Source organism: Annulohypoxylon truncatum (assembly GCF_022578515.1).
Source record: "Annulohypoxylon truncatum strain CBS 140777 unplaced genomic scaffold F4807scaffold_33, whole genome shotgun sequence".
NCBI lineage: Eukaryota > Fungi > Ascomycota > Sordariomycetes > Xylariales > Hypoxylaceae > Annulohypoxylon > Annulohypoxylon truncatum.
Genome location: NW_025953819.1, coordinates 163753 through 182329, shown reverse-complemented (window position 1 = coordinate 182329; position 18577 = coordinate 163753). Strand labels below are relative to the sequence as shown.

General features: G+C 48.5%; 4 protein-coding genes across 4 annotated transcripts; 3 read left to right on the top strand and 1 right to left on the bottom strand.

Moving 5' to 3' along the window:
• Positions 1-139: 139 nt before the first annotated feature.
• Positions 140-2023, bottom strand: F4807DRAFT_438456 (DExH-box splicing factor binding site-domain-containing protein). Its single transcript, XM_047999125.1, has 2 exons — positions 371-2023; positions 140-277 (listed from the first exon to the last, which is right to left on the bottom strand). The coding sequence occupies exon 1, from the start codon at positions 1728-1730 to the stop codon at positions 621-623; it is 1110 nt and encodes a 369-aa protein (XP_047851083.1). The 5' UTR covers positions 1731-2023; the 3' UTR covers positions 140-277; positions 371-620.
• A 1768-nt stretch (positions 2024-3791) lies between these two features.
• On the top strand, positions 3792-8455 carry F4807DRAFT_438454 (uncharacterized protein). The gene is made up of 2 exons (XM_047999124.1): positions 3792-7273; positions 7330-8455. The coding sequence occupies exons 1-2, from the start codon at positions 4529-4531 to the stop codon at positions 8371-8373; spliced, it is 3789 nt and encodes a 1262-aa protein (XP_047851082.1). The 5' UTR covers positions 3792-4528; the 3' UTR covers positions 8374-8455.
• A 687-nt stretch (positions 8456-9142) lies between these two features.
• On the top strand, positions 9143-13844 carry F4807DRAFT_453322 (insulin-induced protein-domain-containing protein; the record flags this gene model as incomplete). The annotated part of the gene is made up of 3 exons (XM_048000443.1): positions 9143-10541; positions 12446-13332; positions 13413-13844. 3 exons carry the CDS (start codon positions 9143-9145, stop codon positions 13842-13844), a joined length of 2718 nt encoding a protein of 905 aa, XP_047851081.1.
• A 1733-nt stretch (positions 13845-15577) lies between these two features.
• Positions 15578-18565, top strand: F4807DRAFT_438447 (uncharacterized protein). Its single transcript, XM_047999123.1, has 2 exons — positions 15578-17997; positions 18165-18565. The coding sequence occupies exons 1-2, from the start codon at positions 16271-16273 to the stop codon at positions 18190-18192; spliced, it is 1755 nt and encodes a 584-aa protein (XP_047851080.1). The 5' UTR covers positions 15578-16270; the 3' UTR covers positions 18193-18565.
• The last annotated feature ends 12 nt before the right edge of the window (positions 18566-18577 follow it).

The window sequence follows — 18577 nt, the reverse complement described above, 5'->3', positions numbered from 1 at the left end:
GGCATAGAGGTTGGGAACAACGCATACACCACTTCCCGCCGAAACAACCACTTCAGGTGGAATATCGACCGTAAACGAACGTTGAGGCTGCTTGAGTAGAAGCTGTGTTCTTCGGTATTGCAGGACGCGAATAGCATCGTTTCAAGCGTAGTCCAGCCTAAGCTATAGCGGCGGTTAGTTATCCTTGACGTTGTAGATAAGGAGTACGGTTATGGTCAAATTTAACGTATCACAAACACTTGATACCCCTTCGTTTAGAAATGTCTGATGACCGAAGGTTAGCATCAATTCTAATATCATGTAGTAAAGACATCGCATTGATAGTAACTACGAACTGCATTCTCTAGCAAGGCGACTTACATGTCAATAGCCATGCGCTTAGGAGCTCCTTAGGGGACTTACTTTCCCCAGCACTTTACACCTTAATCCCTAGGGTCGTAAATCATGCTGCTGGAGTCGATCCCGCCTAGGATGGCATAGATCGGGTATACACGAAACTCTGAGGATTTTTGAAGTATGGATTGTGCGAAGGCTCGTAATTCGGTGTAGTAAAATGGTGGCGAGACGATGGGCCCGAATTTCTAGAGTGGTCAGAGTTGGTTGAGCACGAACTAAGATATTCAGCGCCTCGAACTTCGGTCGGAATATCTCTGACTAGTCCGGTCTCGATCGTGACGACTATAACTATTACTGTAATCGCGGTCTCGTCGTTCGCGCTCGCGTTCAGACTTGTAACTGGTACTATGACGCGATTCGCGGTCTCGCCTTTCCTTTTCTTTGTCCCTCCGATACTCATCTAGACGGGGCTTTCGTTCACGATGCCCATGTTTTTGGGCTAGCTCCCCCTTCCTAATCTCTTCATCGACCTTCGCGCCAAGACCTAACAAGTTGGGTCGCTTCTTGACTTCCTTGAGCTTGCTGCCGCGCTGTTCACCGTTCCAACCCATACCGCGAAGCATAGCAACCCCAAATTCTCCTTCAGGTATCTGATCATATTCTTCGACGGTGGATACCTCGGCGGCTTCCTCCATTCGACGGCGGTAAACATCTATCTCGGAAGGAGTCTCGGGAGTATTACGCGCTGGCGTGCCTTCGATGATGAGGTCTTTAGCAGACTTTCTCTTCTTGCCAAGGAGGGCGTCCATGGCGTCGTCTTCGTCGCTCTGGGATACTTTTGAACCCGCATCTCGAGAAGTTTCCTTGGAATCGGATGGTGCAGATTTCTCTCGGCTCGAATGGCCATCGTCAGGTTGTTCGGCATCGCCAGACATCGATTTCTTCGTCGTATTCAAACCCCATTTAATCTGACTGTCTTGATCGGCCGGCGCTGTTTCTCTGAGGTCGCTAGGTCGCACTTCCTTGGTCCCCCGAGCTTGGGCCTGGGCCTTTAGTTCCTTCTTCCAGTCGCGATCTTCATGACCAGAGATCACGTAGGGTATGACACCGCGCCTAGGTTTGTCCGTCCCTAGTTTCTGTCTCTTAACTTCAGAATTGTCTGAATCGGATGACTCTCCACCAAAAGTTGTTATAGCCTCATGTCTACCGCCAGCTTCTTCGCCGCTGTCCGAGTCTGAATGGGAATCGAATTTTTGATTGTTTGATTGAGCTCGGTGGCGTTTACCTAATGTCGAAGATGGTTGCGTACGGGCCTGTCTTTTTAATCCGTTAGTCGGCTTCGACGACGACGAGGCACCAAATTTTATCGCTATCCGTGGAGCTGGGTTTGACATCTTCGCAGTTGAGGGGCTGGTAAGATTTAGCTGCCAAAGAGATAGTCGTCTGATGTCGATACCCCGAAGATTGAGTGGCGACAGTCGCTAGGTAGGGATTCAATAAATTGCTTGAGGCTTTGAGAATAATTAAACCGAAAGTTACTGGAGGCAATCTGTTAGTAATCGTGGCTGTGCATTCACAGACAGCGGACCAATGCGGCTTGATAAGGTTCACTTTGACTTCCGGGGTGCCGGGTTCCCTACTACTAGAACCTTAGAACGCTAAATCTTTAGGGGATTAAATTCATTCCACGAAATATGAAATTTATAGGTACTAAGGTACGGTTCTGGAATAATAGGGAACTTTCAACGTATCATGTACCTACCTACCTAAGGGAGGGGTCCCCATTTTTGGACACTGTTATACCATAATGTAGACACACTTGCCAAGGGCCAACAGATGACTCTCCGAAAAGATCAGTTTCAGTCTTATAAAATTATCAATATTTCAATGGGATATTATGATAAAAAATAGCCGTAGTGTTGATTTAGTTGCTCTGTCAAAACTGAATACTCTAACCAGGGTTTAAACTATAGCAAGGTCAAAATTCTGGCTAGGCAGGGTAGCACTGTCAACACTATGTCAAGACCCAGGGAAATTATATAAAAGGGCAGGCCCCCTTAAGGGGGCAGCTGCCAACTGCCTCCCTAAGGGAGCTCCTTCTAATTGAAGTATTTATTCTCTGGAATTCCTTTTTTTACTCCCACTGGGGGTTGAACCAGCTACCTTAGTAGATTCACTTGAATCCTACCTAAGGTGTTGACCACTTGGCCACTGGTTGCAAGAAAGAAATATTGAAATTCTTTGTTTATTCGACCTTATTAGGTTACTAAGGCTTAGTCACTCTGTCAGCGCCTTGAAACAATGTTAGGATATTTGTAAGGATTGCTAGGAGCAATCTAGTGTTGACAGAACTATATATATATAAAAGGAAGGTGAGGTTCTCATGACTTTACTTAAGGAAGGATGGCTAATTAGGTAATCATACCGTCCTTTTAACAGCCTAACCAATAAGAGTGGCTATTTTGTGGTTTAATTATCAAGTTTAAACTAAAACGACGGTCTTGTATAACCACTTAATTAAAGTAGTAATCGTGGTCGCAATTAGCAATAATAACGAATGTAAATTTATAGGTAGGAAGTTATTATCTTAAGCATCTAGCATTATTTTTATTAAAAATACTGGCGCAATACTGGGAACAGGATACCGCGTTTTTGTAACTATGTATACTTTGATTATGATGGAACAACAGTGTCCAAAAACGGGGACCCCTCCGGTAGGTAGGTATGGAAGGAATAGAGTCGATATGTACAAATTCCCTTCCAACCAAACCATTAACTGGAAGGAGGGGCAAGTTAGTAACGCCACTGATTGCGTGGATTACATAACGTACGCAGCTCTGAGCAACCTGTGGTTCAGGGTTGCGCCTTCATTTCAATCGCCCAGGTCACTTAGGTAGGTACTACGCTAGAAGGTTTAGGTGGTAGCTGCTCCCTACCAAGCCTATCAGGCATCCGTATTCACTAAATCAGTAAATGTACCTACCCTGTGTACCCTGTATAGTGGTGGAAATCGTCCCTAAGGAAAAGATAAAAAATTAATACGCATTCCCATTCACGAGGAGGACGACGGAATTCAATTAGTGCACCACAACGCCATCGATTTCATCCTTAATAAAGACTGATTTCGTTCCGAACAACCTCATTAAGCCTACAGAGACATCCGTTTTTATGTAAAACGGATGTCGCGGTGGTCGATGCTATGACTGAGGTCGTGCCCGGCGACCGCACCAAGCTTCTGCAATTAAAGCGGGCAGAATGCAGGTGAGAAATTATATTCATGAGGTAGAGCTAATTGATCCGATTCTGACAATATAAATATTTTTAGTGCGATCGCACGGTCAAGGAAAAGGAAGCTGTGTGTTTTGTATGCCGTCGCTACGAGTGCGGATGGCCTCCCTCAACGAAGCTTCGCCGATCCAGACGCGCCGCCGACCAACCCTGCCGAATCACATTTTCTTGAAGGGTCCGACATCTTGCAGTATGTTGATGCTTCCCCCTCTTTGCATTTCCGGGGAGTGTCAAGTCGCGTTGATCGCGTCGGTCGCGTTTTACAGTGTTATTGCAAATTCACGATAGCTTCTTATTTGCTAATCATCAATTTAGAGGAAGGAAACTGAACGAGTTAAACATTCCTGCACGTCCACGAACTCGGTCTGAATACATCCAACCCCCTAGACCAGGAGGAAGCTTTGGTCCAAACGAGAACTCTCATCCACCTTCACCTATCGTCAATAAGAAAAAGGATGCCAGTTCTATCTCACGATCCCCCGTACCCTTGCCATCCTCCTCTGCACCACCGCGACAAGGGATTGACGATGGCAAGACCGATACTGTTTCTACGGTCTCGCCCACTACTTACCCAGGTCCTGAGCATAGCTTGAAGTCACCCCAAGCATCATGGCCTTCTACTCAACCTGCAAATCAATCTATTCGTCCAGATACTCCTGCCGTTCCTGCCGTATCGAATGATCAATCCCAGCAGTTCCGATCTACCACCACCGTCAAGCAGGCCAGCCTACCTACAGGCGATCAGCCTAATGGGACACCTAAGTACCCAGTGAGCCTGCCCACGGCACTGTCTGGTTTGCCGCAGACGCAGGTCAGTCAACCTCTAGCCAACAAACAACGACGGTTGAGCCAGGTTGATGAGCCCGTAAATGCGCCGCGACAAGATTTACGTGAAGGAGAGCCCATGGAGATTGACGTAACTCCAGTCATTAAATCTACGGAGATTGTTTCTGGTGTGCAACCAGTCCCTCTACCAGACACAAGCCGTGCTATTGATGGCGTATCATCGGTTTCTTCTAATACGGCGGCAGCTCAAGTCGCCGCCGATGTGACAAGTAATAAAAGTTCAACTGGCAAGATAGTGCCATTTGCGGCGAGCGAGGAGACTAATTCGATGGGAATGAAAGACATGGCGTCGATGAGACAAAGTTCGCAGAATGGAACGCTTTCTGGACCGACCGTGGCTGGAACATCCGAAAGCATTCCGGCGGATAAGGTTAGGATGCAACCGATATCGCAGCCGACACACAACGTAGTGAAGACACCAATTAATGGCACGAATGCTGCTGTAGATACGCCGACGCATCCACCAAAGACAGCCTCGTCTGCAATATGCGTTCCCGCGCCCGAAAATAATGTAGCAGCAGATGCTCAACAGCGTGCGGGTAGCATCCCTACCAGCCTGCAACAACTTCCACGGCCTCCACAGCCTCCACAGCCTCCGCTACATTCAATGCCTACTGGTGATAACGGCCGGGGTCTTGCGATGCCGCATGTAAAGAGTGATCAGCAGCAGACTGATTCTGATTTCCGCAAAGAAACACCCAGCTTTAATGGCAATGTTGCCCAGAATTCCGTCCAGGGCGAAACTACGCAGAAAGAAAGTTTGGTGGCTCCCGTGGTGTCTAATGGTCCTTTTAAAGTTACCCCAGAAACTCCCGCAGAAGTAAAAGAATCTCAGGAGACACAGGTCGCCCAGGAGATCAGCCGCTCACCAACACAACTTGGCCCAGATCATAGACGAACGAGTAGCCCTACAGGAGTTGCTCGGCAGAAGCCAGTGTCTGAAATTCTCAGTGCACCGCCAAAGCTATTGGATGATGCCGAGTCTGGCCGCACAACCTCTGTAATTCCAGGTTCGCAATCTTCAAGGAAGCGCTCAGAGGTCCAGAGGTCCAAGCTTCAGGGGAAGAGTAATCAATCTATGGTCGTCTTTGGTAAGCAGTCGAAAGGTGCCATGGATTCAGGCAAAGCTCTAGTCCAGAGCTGTTCGGGTGCTGGTCAGATGGCTAGCGACGACTACTTCACCCCTCTGTTTGTGCAGGCCTTCACTTCCAACTCAAAGTGGATGAGACCTCTAGATCAGATTTTGCATCAGGCTCACAAAACGTTGTCCACTCCAGACTCTTACACGCATATATTCGACAACCAAGCTTGTAAGGTCCTTAAGAGAGTTTATCACTTGCAGCATCACAATAAATGGTCTCTGCGCCAACCAAAACGCTGTCCCGAGCCCACGCGCCAACCTTGCCATTGGGATGTTTTGCTCAAGGAGATGAAATGGATGAGGACAGACTTTCGCGAAGAACGAAAGTGGAAGATGGCAGCTGCTCGAAATATGGCCTATGCCTGCGCCGAATGGGTTTCCTCTTCGATGGAAGATCGTAAGGTCATGCAGGTGAATGCCATTATTCCTCCATTCGCCCCCGCGGATTCCAGAGAGGTCACGGCTGGCTTCAATCATATACAGGATCCAGAAAATCAGCCTACGCCAGATCTTATAGCATCGGCAGAATCAGACTCGCCTATGGAGCCGGACGATGAGCCTCAGGATGGTATCATTGATACAATAGCGCCATCAGCCATTTTCGCTCTAGAAAGCGATGATGTGGTCTTTGCACTTCACCAGTCAGCCAGTGCGGATCGTCTCCTCGAACAGCTACCAATGTACGGGTCACCCCTAGAAGTACCGAAGTTTGATATTACTGCGCCCGAATACGACCCCGATGCTTCATGGAGGCGGCCTGCGTTGCCGCTGAGCAGATTTGTAGAGGGTCGAATGGAACTCACGCCAACGGAGCCTCCGAAAAAGCGAAGTCGATATAACTATGCGCAAGAAGATGACGAGGACGATGAAGTAGTTTTCGACCAGTTTGGTGGTAGCCAACCTCGGCTAGAGCCACTGAACGCCCATGTGGCGTTATTTCGGCCAGAAAACAAGAGCTTTAGGGATAGGCTACATGCTGGGCACCAATTCCGTCCACCTAACGAGCACACCATGCCCTTCCAGTCATTTTACGAGTCTCGTAGTCCTTCTCAGTGGATACAAGCAGAGGATGATGAACTTAAAGGTCTGGTGCGCGAATATTCGTATAATTGGTCTCTAATATCCAGCATTCTCACCTCCAGATCTATGTTCAACTCCGGGGCCGAGAGACGAACGCCGTGGGAATGTTTTGAACGCTGGGTCATGCTCGAGGGACTCCCCCATGATATGCAGAAGACACAGTACTTCAAGTTATGGCAAGGTAGGATTGAGGCGTCACAGCAAGTTATTCGGCAGCATCAGCAGCAGCAGGCACAGCAGGCACAGCAACAGCAACAGGCTGGCTCCAACGGTCCAGTCACACCTCTCCCTAAACGTCGATACAACGTCCCGCTAAAGGTCGAGCGACGGCGTAACCAAAAGCACCTGACGATGATAGATGCAATGAGGAAGCTTGCGAAGAAACGAGAGACCGCTTTACAAAAGCAGCAACATAATGCTTCACTTGCGGCGATGAGAAAGACGAACGAGACGCCCCAACCGAGAGCGCCGACGAAAACACCAAGAGAGTATAGTATCATGCGATTCGAACGGGATCAAGCTATGGCCGAAAGACTGGCCGAAAGGATGGCTCAACAGCAGCGCCATGAGGCTCAGCGCAGGGTATGAAGCTTTCCTTCTCCCATAATTAAGCAAATAATATTAACCATTATAATTAGGCTGCTATACAAAGAGCACAGCAAGGGCAAGTTGCACAACTGGCAGCTGCCCAGAATGCGAACCAGCTCTCGCAGAATAATCCTCAGATGGCGGCCTCCCATCCTCATGCAGGCATAGCTCGCGTCAATGCTCCCAACCAGATCTCGATCAATGCCCAAGGACGTCCACGAATGCCGATGCATACCCCCAATGGCACAGGAACTCCTAACCACATGGGTGGTGGACTCGTCCCTCCGATGCAAATGAATGGTACCTCTCAGGTGCAAATGCCTTCCGTAAATGGCCAGCCAAGAATGGCGATGCCTACTACCCAGCCAGATCTTCAACTGTTAATACAAGCGCAGCAAATATCCGAGCAGCAGCGCCGCTCTGTTCAGATGCGACAGCAGCAGCAGCAACAGCAGCAGCAGCATCAGCATCAACACCAACAACAGAACCAACAACAGTCTCACCCGAATTCACAAGGAAGCATGCCTTTGCAAAGCTCGCCACCTGCCATGAGAGCCGCCGCTATGAACGGAATAAACCAGAAGAGCTATCTCAGCAATGCTCAAGCACAGGCGATGGTGGCTTCGTTTACCTCTGCGAACGGATCAGGGATGTCAACTCCTCCAGGTCCAGGCCATGCTATGACATCCCAAGCAGGATCGCCTCGACCAAATACAACAATTCCACAACAGACACACCAGACGCATCAGACATACGTCTCACAACTTCAGAGTATCGAAACTCATATTAGACAAGCACATCCTAATATGACGCAGGACGTTGTTCGTGACATGGCAAGGCAGCTGTTGAACACCCGTCACAACAACCATAATTTTGCGCAATCGGCGATGAACGCTGCGGCTGGAGGGTCGGGACATGCTGCCGCCGCTAACGGACCACATCAGTACGCCCAGCTCTTACGAGCCCAGCAACAACAACAGGCCGCGGCCGCGGCTGCAGCGCAAGCACAGCAGGCACAGGCCCAGCAGGGTGCTCAACAGCACCAGCGCAATTCGAGCGGAAGTGCAACGCCCACGCCATCACTACCGAAATAGGGCCCTACAGCCACGGGCTCCGCCCTAGGATATGCGAATCTAACCAGCTGCCTCGTCAACTGTTCCCGCCTGCCAAATACAACCCCCCCCCCCCCCCCCCCCGGAAATATTCCCTTGCAGCTTACGAACCTATAATGGGACCCTTAGACGCGGAATGGGGCGGATTCTTCCTTTTGGAAGGATGCTTGCAGTCGAGGTGAGACATATCTACTGCTAGTCTGGAGGAAGAAAGGCTTATGGCTGAAATTAAGACCACCTTACAAACCTAGCCTGCGGGATGCGGCTACAATCACCCCTAACAGAGGTCAACTGGTCTAACGGTCGAACGGTCGAACCTGGTGTCTTGTAAATATGTGCTGTTTTTGGTAGCAACGTGCTCCTTTGCAGACAGCTTTTACGTATGAAAAAAAATAATACTTGCATAGAAAAAGTGTGCAGGCCCCTGTTATATCTAGGTACCTATGTGAAGATGTTCCAAATAACCTCTGATTATGTAGGTAATTCATATTGCACGCGTCTTCCATTTTTCGCAGGTATCCATACTCGTCTTCTACAGTCTCCTGAGTCCCCCCAGTAAGGTCAAATGTACCTTGGTAGAGTCGGGGTCCGGAACTTTAACCAACAGCAAATGCCCCACTTAGCACCCGGTGTCCACTTTATTTTTTCTTCCCTGGACTTTGTCAAAACGATTCTTACAATTTTGACCATCCAAGACGCCAAATTTTCCTGTGCAACGCAACAACAGCAGTCTACTTGATATAACCACAGAATGGGCAAACGCAAGCGGGCAGATGGCGCCCCTAATGAAGCCCCGGAAAAGAAGTCGGTTATTGCAAAAAAAGCCAAAACATCCAAGCCATCAACAACCGCAGTCGCAGAAAGCTCTTTTCCAGTAACTATCCAAGTTGTTACGGGATCTTATGATAGGATTCTTCACGGATTGACCGCCACAATATCGGCTGATGATCAAGTCGAATTCGCAGACACTTTCCTCTTCAATGCGCACAACTCTGCGATACGATGTCTAGCGCTATCGCCCCCCTCAGCGCCAGAGCCTGGCAAACTACAGAAAGTTATGCTGGCTTCGGGCAGCAGCGATGAACGGATCAACGTATACAACATCTCGGCGCACCCTCCCAGCCGCAAGCAACAAGACGCCTTGTCCTCCGCCGCACCTCGAAAGATCCTAGAGAATCCGAGGAATCGGGAGATAGGCACCCTACTACACCATTCCTCTACGGTCACGAGGTTGTCCTTTCCTACAAAATCCAAGCTCATCTCTGCCTCGGAAGATTCTACTATAGCTGTCACTAGGACTAGGGATTGGTCGTTACTTTCATCTATCAAGACTCCTATACCGAAACCCCAAGGCCGGCCAAGCGGCGACACGGCGCCTCTGGGTGCCACGCCTGCCGGTGTTAACGATTTCGCCGTCCACCCTAGCATGAAACTCATGATCAGCGTTAGTAGAGGCGAGCGATGTATGAGACTGTGGAATTTAATGACGGCAAAGAAGGCCGGTGTGCTCAATTTCAGTCGGGACATGCTGCAAAGTGTAGGAGAAGGGAAGCATTCTTCAGGGGAAGGTAGGAAGGTGGTATGGGGCAGCACCGAAGACGGCGACGAATTTTGTGTTGGGTTCGACAAAGACGCCTTGGTGTTCGGCATGGACAGTACGCCGAAGTGTAGGGTTATGCCAGACCCGAGGAGGAAGATACACGAACTCAACTACGTTACGATAGACGCAGCGAACGATTCGTCACTGCTCGCCATTTCGACGGAGGACGGGAGAATATTGTTCTTGTCTACCAAAAATGAGGATTTAATCCCAAGTACATCTACAGAGGAGAGAGGGAAAATATCACTACCCATGGCCAAATTGATCGCACAGATTGGTGGGAAAGACGCCGGGGTCTTGGGACGAATCAAGGATTTCTCTATAAATAGGATCTCCGGGAAAGGTGGAGAGGACGGATTAATTATAGCGGCCGGTAGCAGCGATGGCAAAGTTCGTGTCTTCAAGCTCGGCGTCGAGGAGTTGAGGGAGGCGAGGAATTCAAAAATTGTACCGACAGTAGGCAAGTTATTGGGCACCTACGAGACTCAAAACAGGATAACGTGCGTGGAGGCGTTTACAATGATACCCCGACCAGAAGGTGTAGAGGAGAGTGAGGATGAGTTGGAAGAGACGTCCGGAGAGGAGAACAATGACGAGAACGACGAGGATTGATGAAGTCTATGGGCATGAGTAACACTTAATGGGTCTACGAGATCAGAAGTCGAAGAATGATGGGGATGGCAAAAGTCGAAGTCTCGAACGAACGATAAGTGATGGACGACAAGCATACTCTCAAGTTCCCGCCATAGCAAAAACACGTGCTGTGTTACCGGTAGTAATGATGAACATTGAAGCTCTGCGTCACGATACTTGGATACGTTCGGCTTAGACATGAGAACTGGGTCAGCTAATACATCGAATGCATTATATTTGATGTATTGCATGAACGTGGTATGTGTCGGCGAACCAATCTGCCATATCTCGGGTCGGAGTACACGAAGCATGCGCCCAGTTCTGCCGTAAGACCCGATATCCGTACGGGAAGGATTTGCAAGTAAGAAAATGCACGATGGTGTCACAAAACGAAAGCTGCATCCATGCAATTCGTGGGCAATATGGGGCAACCGGCACATCAGCCGGCCAACCAGTGGTTCCAATTTATGCTGCAGGTGTTACAGTGTGACAGCCTTGAAAGGCGCTGAAGGCGTCACGATGGACGGAGCATGTGATTCCAAGCCGAACCAGAAACTTTAACTTCGGGTTCGCTAATTCGCTAACGATTTTTAACGAGAGAGTAAAGACCCTGATGCCCTACCGTTCCCCGGAAGGGGTCTAGACTAGAAACTCGCGGCATGCACGGTCTAGAGCAGCAGTCAACAGCGAATAACCAATATCGAATTCCAACGTTACCTAGTAGTACAGATATAACGCTTTTCATGTGGCTTTTGGAGTAAAGACAGATCAGGTACTACATTGGCATATCACGAGGAGGAACAGCTGGCCCAATCTACCTACTATATACTTATGCGAATGGGAAAATGGCAATTAGCAAGTGCAATGGAGACAACATTGAAATGTCTAAAAGACGACTGCATTCGGTATTACCTCTTGCCGACTTGGTAGTATAAAACTTACCAAAATTGGAGACATCTGAGCTCAACAACGTTGAAGGCACATGCTGCAGATGCTGCAATATTGAAGGATAAGGTACCTAGAGATACCTGGGTGCTTAAGTATATCTACATATGCTCATTCATAAATCTACGGTGTTGCATCTCCGCCGTAACGCGGATACTGCGCGGAGCACCTGCATTTCCTAAGTGCGGGGAAGCCAAAATTAGCATGTGCCACTGCCAATCAATACCTAGAATACTTTCAAGGTTAGATGCTGCATGTACCTTTACGTGTACCTTCTCAAAGCAAAGGCAGGCGCTCCTCATCAATTCTCTTAATATCAAATCACCGTGATTCAGAGTTCCTCCCCTTCCCTATTCTTCCCATTATTCTTCTGTTTCAACTTCTCTCCACCATTCTCGAACCTTTACTACGTATTCCCATCATTTTCACTGCGTGCTCTTGTCTTGCCCAATTCATACAACCTGTCGTATTTCCTCCCCATATATTGTCCAGAGCCTATCTAAGGTATTAACTCAAAATATTTTGCCGACTTGGCGCCCACATACAGAACGACCGCTTAGTCGCAGCAAGTAACCGTCGGCCAACCACCAGATCGGAATGCAAAGAGTTTCGTGAAACAAGATCCAGTCACAATCCATCCCTCCTTTAGATAGGGTTCTCATACTCGTCGAGCCTGTGGCCAACCAATTGGCCTTATATACGATCATTTGTCTTGGCCACACGACAGGCAAACCCAAGTCTTTTCTCCTTGCCTCCCTCCACTCGCGTCGCCAATTCAGAAGATAGACGGTGCTTAGTTATATGTTTCGCAACTCTGCTCTCCGTTCTTTACATACCACTTGGTTTCTAAATACTACCTATATCGTATATAACGAGCGTTTGATATCTATTATCACCTGGCCTTTGCCATGTCCGAATTTCAAGGAGACAGCGGTCCTCCTTTATTACGGCCCATTCCTCGCCGACCATTCGACTTGTATCGCAGGGAGCCTACTCCCCCGGAGGATGAACCGTTCATCCCTCCTACCAATTCAGAACATGGCTCTTCGCTAAATCTAGACGTTCTAAACTCTCGCCTCCTCGACCGAAGAAACAACGGCTCCGTACCCGATTCCGCTTCGATTAGCCGCGCCCAGTCCGCGCTCGACATAACAGGTTCGACACTGATGGGCATCTACAATCAAGCGAACTTCAGTAAGGATAAGCTCAATTACTTGGGCGTGGATGAGCCAGGTACACCCTGGGGCACCGGTGCCGAGACGCCCGCCAAGGGCGTGAAGGTTGACAGCCCGCACTACGAGCTACAGAAGGAGAGAGCACAGCCAACTCGGAGACGATCATCCCTGCATACAACGATACGACCACAACCATTGTCTGTCTCCCAGCGTGCATTGTACCTAGGCTCACGAGGCCTATTTCTATTCGGTCTGGGCGTGCTATACGGGATGCTGGTCGCTCAGCTGAGGGACAGGCGGCAAGCCACCGGGGCTTTTCAGATCAACGGCGCACTCAAGGGTACACATAAGGGCTACGATTGGGGAGGCTTGGCGTTTTGGGGCGTGTCCGCAGTTGTGATGGGTAGTTTGTTACCATGGATCGACGGCTTGTGGGAGGGAGTTATTGGGGGTGACGAAGTGGTCGTCGAGTCCGCCGCAGACCATGGGATGGGTAGTGACATCGCTGAGAAGGAGTCTGCTTCGTCCAGCGACTGGGCGCTTGCGGTAAGAGGCATTGGGGCTTTTGTCGGGATCGCCTTTGCCATTGTAAGTCGACCCTGCACCCAGACGTAAGGAAGCACAGCGTCGCATGGCATTAGGGTAGCTTTTACTAATAATGCGCATAGAGAAAGCTGCCGTGGGACTCGACTTTGCAAGTCTCACTCACGCTGGCTCTCGTAAATCCAGTGCTGTGGTTCCTAATTGACCGCTCGATGCCCGGCTTCCTCCTATCAACCACCGTCGGGATAGGCGGGGCTATGGTGTTAATGGGATTAAAGCCGGACATGGTTCCAGCCCCAACGAACCCGTCAGCCTCCATATTTCCTGGGTACGACGCACAGTACGATAATACGACTAGCAGTTTTTCCCAGCAGCAGCAGCCGCCACGGGAGTTGGTCTCATTTGGCGGGTTGACGATTACCCAAGAGAAGTTCGGCACGGTTATTTTTATGATGAGTATCCTGTTCTGCTGCTGCGTATGCTTTGGGAATATCGGCCGCTGGATCGCACTTAACCGGGGCACCGCCACGAGGGGCAGATGGGCTGAGCGGCGGTAATGAATGATAATAGGCTGTTCCGGTGACACAAAGTGTAACCATACGGTATGCTAGTAGGAGACATTGTCTAATTGTGTAACCGTGATGAAGGAGAACTGAAGAGTAAACATCGTACATCATAAAAGGAAAAGGGAAAATTTTGCAGCGTTGAAGGGATAAGTGTTATTCTATAAAAAGTGATTGAGTTGGATCGACATAATTTGTGTTTATAGTCAGATGCTCGGGGTGCTCGATACTGTGTTATATTACCTTGGGACGGTCTATGGGCATAACCAGGAAGCTTAAGGATCTAGGCTTATATTAGGGATGGGGACGCGGTATCTGGGTAGGAGAAAAGAGCAAGAAATGGCCTAGATGGTATGGACATAATCTTTGGAACACCGAATATGTATAACTATATTCCACAGGGGCATGTTTGGGGATAAGTGGTATTTACTGTGACTATGGTATTCGTTAGGCATAGACTGTCCGGGGACTCTATTCAAATGAGTATCTTCTATGATATTTGGATGGCTTACTATCAGATAACCATAGAGATCTTAAACTTATAATATTATTGTTGCAGTTAATTTAGGCGTAAATTTTCTCATGTTAAAATATGTCGAAGGCTTCTGTGATGAAGCTTCATATATATGTTCGCGTCATACACCGAATGGCTACGTAAGGTAGGTAGTGATAGGGGCGGGATGAAGCCACCCGTGATCCGGAGAATGACCAGCTCGGCTCCGGATAAGTTCCTACTAAGTAAACTAAAGTCTCGGAGGTGACGGGCTGACACGATGCCAGCTGGGTTAAGCCACTTTGTAAAAGTTAATGGAGCGGTATTGCCAGCATTGCTATTGGCTTACCTGGTCAGATGTACGAAGTTGAAATGCCATTGGCCGAAAGACGATAGGATAGATTGGATGTGCCTGTCATGAAATAGCTACGATACAAAGAAAAAACGTCGAGTCTTGCCTGAAGAAGTAAACAGGGACTATTAGTGTAGGTAGGTGATAGCGCCGATATCCAGACGAAACAGTGTCATGTTGAGATCGGGCAGCGCCCTGTCACTAAAAAAACAGCCTCAAGATTGCCTATTCGGGTAATCAAGGTTGTTATGAGAGGTCAGGAATGTCGGGATGTAAACGTAATGATGGTCGAGATACGGGAATGAAATCCCAACCAGATGGAACCTTTTGTTAGGTGTCTTGTGATACGGGAGATACCTACTAGGTACTCGCATATGTATATATTCATCCATGTTATGGAAGTGTGTGCTTGTCTTCCCACTTTTGTTTAATTTATTTATAGTAAGGAACCAAAGCTTGCGCATCATACATGTGAATGTTACAAATCACTCTCAAGCGCATGTGTTGAACAATGCCGCTCGTGATAAGCTCTCCTTAATTCATCGAAAAGTCCAACGTGCAAACAGCGTTCTGGTAATTACCATGTACTTATACTTCTTCATCAAGTCCATTATGATTCGCATAGACAATAGCATTACTATATCGCAAACTCTCACAAGTGGTCGCGATTTCCAGCTGAGTCTCTAGGTACGCTAAACGAAGTGGGCTTTACCTTTGTGGGTTAGGTACTGTCACTTAGCAGAGGTAGGTACAACTGTACTATGACCTGATTGTCTCATCGAGATCATCAGTTCTCCAACCAACCAATCACGTAATAGAATATAAGTCTTTGATGGATATTGAAAGTGCGAAGTACCCCCCCTACGACGTCAGGACTTTCATCTTCCCCAGACCCTCGTCCGACTTCAACTTCTGTACTTCTGTCGCCCTTAGTCCGCTTCTGTCCTTGGCCGTCAACCAATTCTGGATCCTAAAAAAATGTATGATGACTTCTATATTCCTTTAACACACAACATGGTACAGGTACAGGTCTTGTATATACCGTCGCTCCCTTAACCTCGTTTCTAAATCGCAGCGCTATTAGGCGTCTTCCGTATCTCTCATCACTCTCTCGTCTCTCCCCCCTCTCAACCCTTCCTCTCACCAACAAGATCACCACCAAGATCACCACCAAGCCTTATTAACCCATTAAATTCTCTTCGTATGAATTTCGCAAGGATACTCTGTAAAGCCCCCATATTCTGTTCTCCATCCGGATCGGAATTATACTGGATCCTCTCTACGAGTAGAGATATACCGACAAAAGTTACTCATATTCATGCTTTGTAATTAAACGCTCGATCCTCAACTCCCCCTTCAATCATCGCAGTCCAGCACACGATAGGCCTGCACGCTTGATTTCACCAAAGTCGCTGGTTTTATGTTTATTTTGATTCTCATTACGCTGCGGGTATATGTAACTAGGCCAAGCGCATCCGAGCCCTCGAAATACATGTTTTCTTTACACCTGCTTTCAAGATAGGATACCCGGCATATTCATTCACCCTCGGCATCGTAGTTGACAACTCCACTTTCATGTCCTCCATACATACCAACCCGACCCCATCAAATTTGCCTTCGTCTAGTTCCTCCGATAGCCCGACCTCTGAATCTCGTGACGGGGTGGAAGATGGTGTAGCTCCTAACCCTGCCGGTACCGAGCATCCTTCGGTCGCTTCCGGATTGCTCCTCAACGCCGTCAGAGACGTCAGAGAGATAATCCGGCTCGTTCAATGTCAAGTATGCTCGAAAATTCTACGCGAACCGACGACCTTACCATGTGGACATAGCCTCTGCAGGCAGTGCGTGCCTCAGACACACATACGAACTAATATTTCTTGGCCAGCAACCGCTAATCGACTTCGTGGATTCCAATGCCCTTTCGGCGACTGCAAAAAAGAGCATGCTCTCGGGGACTGCGCTGTCGATGTCACCTTAAATAAAGCCTTGGCCATTTTTGAGACGATCATTGAGCAATATCATGATGACACAGGGCTATCCAGTGTTTCCACACTTATTGCTGTGCGAAATCAGTGGGATATTGCCGGGGTTCCGTCTCTCGCGAAGAAGAAGAGCGAGCCTAATGTGCTGAGGGGAGGTCATATCATAGCGACTTATTCACTGGCGGAACTCGGAAAATTGGATTATGGGTGCGAGGTTTCCTACTCTTCCGTGGGTGCAGGTGACGATGCGGTCACGCAGGTAGACACAGCCGTGCTAGCACGCTTGAAGGAGTCTGTTAGGACAGAAATGGACTGCCAAGTCTGTTACGCGTTGTTCTTAGATCCGTTAACGACGACCTGTGGACACACGTTTTGCCGAGGTTGCCTTCATCGCATTCTAGATCACTCAGATCTTTGCCCGATATGCAGGCGTAACTTGTCGATACAAGCTCAGGTTAACCAGCAGTCTTACCCGTCAAATGAACGGCTCTGTAAGATTATCAACGGGTTTTGGGCCGATCTGGTGGCGCTCCGCTCGCAAGCTTATAGGCTTGAACAACAGGTCAATCACGGCGGGTTTGATACTGCGCTCTTCGTCTGTACGCTCTCGTTTCCGCGTATGCCAACTTTCCTGCATGTTTTTGAGCCGCGATATCGGTTGATGATCCGCCGGGCAATGGACAACGATCGGACGTTTGGGATGGTGCTCCATAAATCGTCTCGCACTCCCGACGGTTCTGACTTTATGGAGCTTGGAACCTTACTCCGTATTGTCAACATTGAATTTTTCCCAGATGGGCGGAGTCTTTTGGAAACGGTCGGTGTTTCTCGCTTCCGGGTCACGGGTCACGGGTGGTTAGATGGATATATTGTAGGGAACATTGAGAAGATAGACGATATCAGCCTGGCGGAAGAGGAAGCCATAGAAGCATCAGAAACGATGCGTGCCCGTGGCATACGAGATCCAGTTACTTCACCGCCAAGTCCAGACCCAGCGCATCCAGAACAAGCTGTACCTGCTCGCTCTCGTGCAGTATCCGTATCACTAGATGATCTAGAGACGATGTCGACTAGGGAGCTAGTTCAATTTGGCGTCGACTTTGTTAGAAGGATGCGGGCGCAGAGCGTCGCTTGGCTTACGGCCCGAGTCTTGGCCATATACGGTGAATGTCCAACAGATCCGGCAATCTTCCCCTGGTGGTTTGCCAGTATCTTGCCAGTTAAGGACGAAGAAAAGTATAGGTTGTTGGGTACTTCTAGCGTACGTGAACGGTTGAAGATGTGTTGCCGGTGGATTATAGAATGGGAGTCTAGCAGATGGTTAGTAATCGATCTTCTTCCCCTACACTTCCCTATTACCTAGCAAGAGCCGAAACACAACGGGTAGGATGCTCGTTTACTTGCACAGATCATGGAAGAAGTTGTCCTGAGGCTAAGTCGCTACAGGTCGGGCCTTGAATACTGACGCATTTTCCCAATGCCTCTAGGACCCTTTCCGATTGCCGTGTCTTATGATGAGCGATCATGTTCGTACGCGTCGTACCACGACCACCTCTTATTTGAACTGATCGGTCAGAAAGTAGCGGATTATGAATCGTAGGAAAGGTCGAGATCACTACGAGTTTAAGGGGAGTGATGTTGGGAGAACTTTTGCCGTTTCTACTGTTTGGCACCACATCATATCATCGTCGTCGTCATCATATTAGTGATACCATCAAAGCGCGCTAGCATTGTGATCAAGTCTGAGGAGTTCTTTTATTTATTCGCGCGCAGCATCGTATCATGCATACCTAGGCACGTTACCATTGGAAGTTATGTTGACAGAGGGAATGATATTGTATATAATATTTGCATCCTAAGATATAATGAAGCACCCCTATTTTTGACATATTTCACGTTG

What these genes read in the sequence shown, in the direction of transcription:
- F4807DRAFT_438456 (XM_047999125.1), bottom strand. Translation starts at nt 1,730, where the DNA reads ATGTCAAACCCAGCTCCACGGATAGCGATAAAATTTGGTGCCTCGTCG.
- F4807DRAFT_438454 (XM_047999124.1), top strand. Translation starts at nt 4,529, where the DNA reads ATGGAGATTGACGTAACTCCAGTCATTAAATCTACGGAGATTGTTTCT. An exon ending in GCCATGAGGCTCAGCGCAGG is followed by an intron (nt 7,274 to 7,329) that starts GTATGAAGCTTT and finishes CATTATAATTAG; the next exon opens with GCTGCTATACAAAGAGCACA.
- F4807DRAFT_438447 (XM_047999123.1), top strand. Translation starts at nt 16,271, where the DNA reads ATGTCCTCCATACATACCAACCCGACCCCATCAAATTTGCCTTCGTCT. An exon ending in GAATGGGAGTCTAGCAGATG is followed by an intron (nt 17,998 to 18,164) that starts GTTAGTAATCGA and finishes CAATGCCTCTAG; the next exon opens with GACCCTTTCCGATTGCCGTG.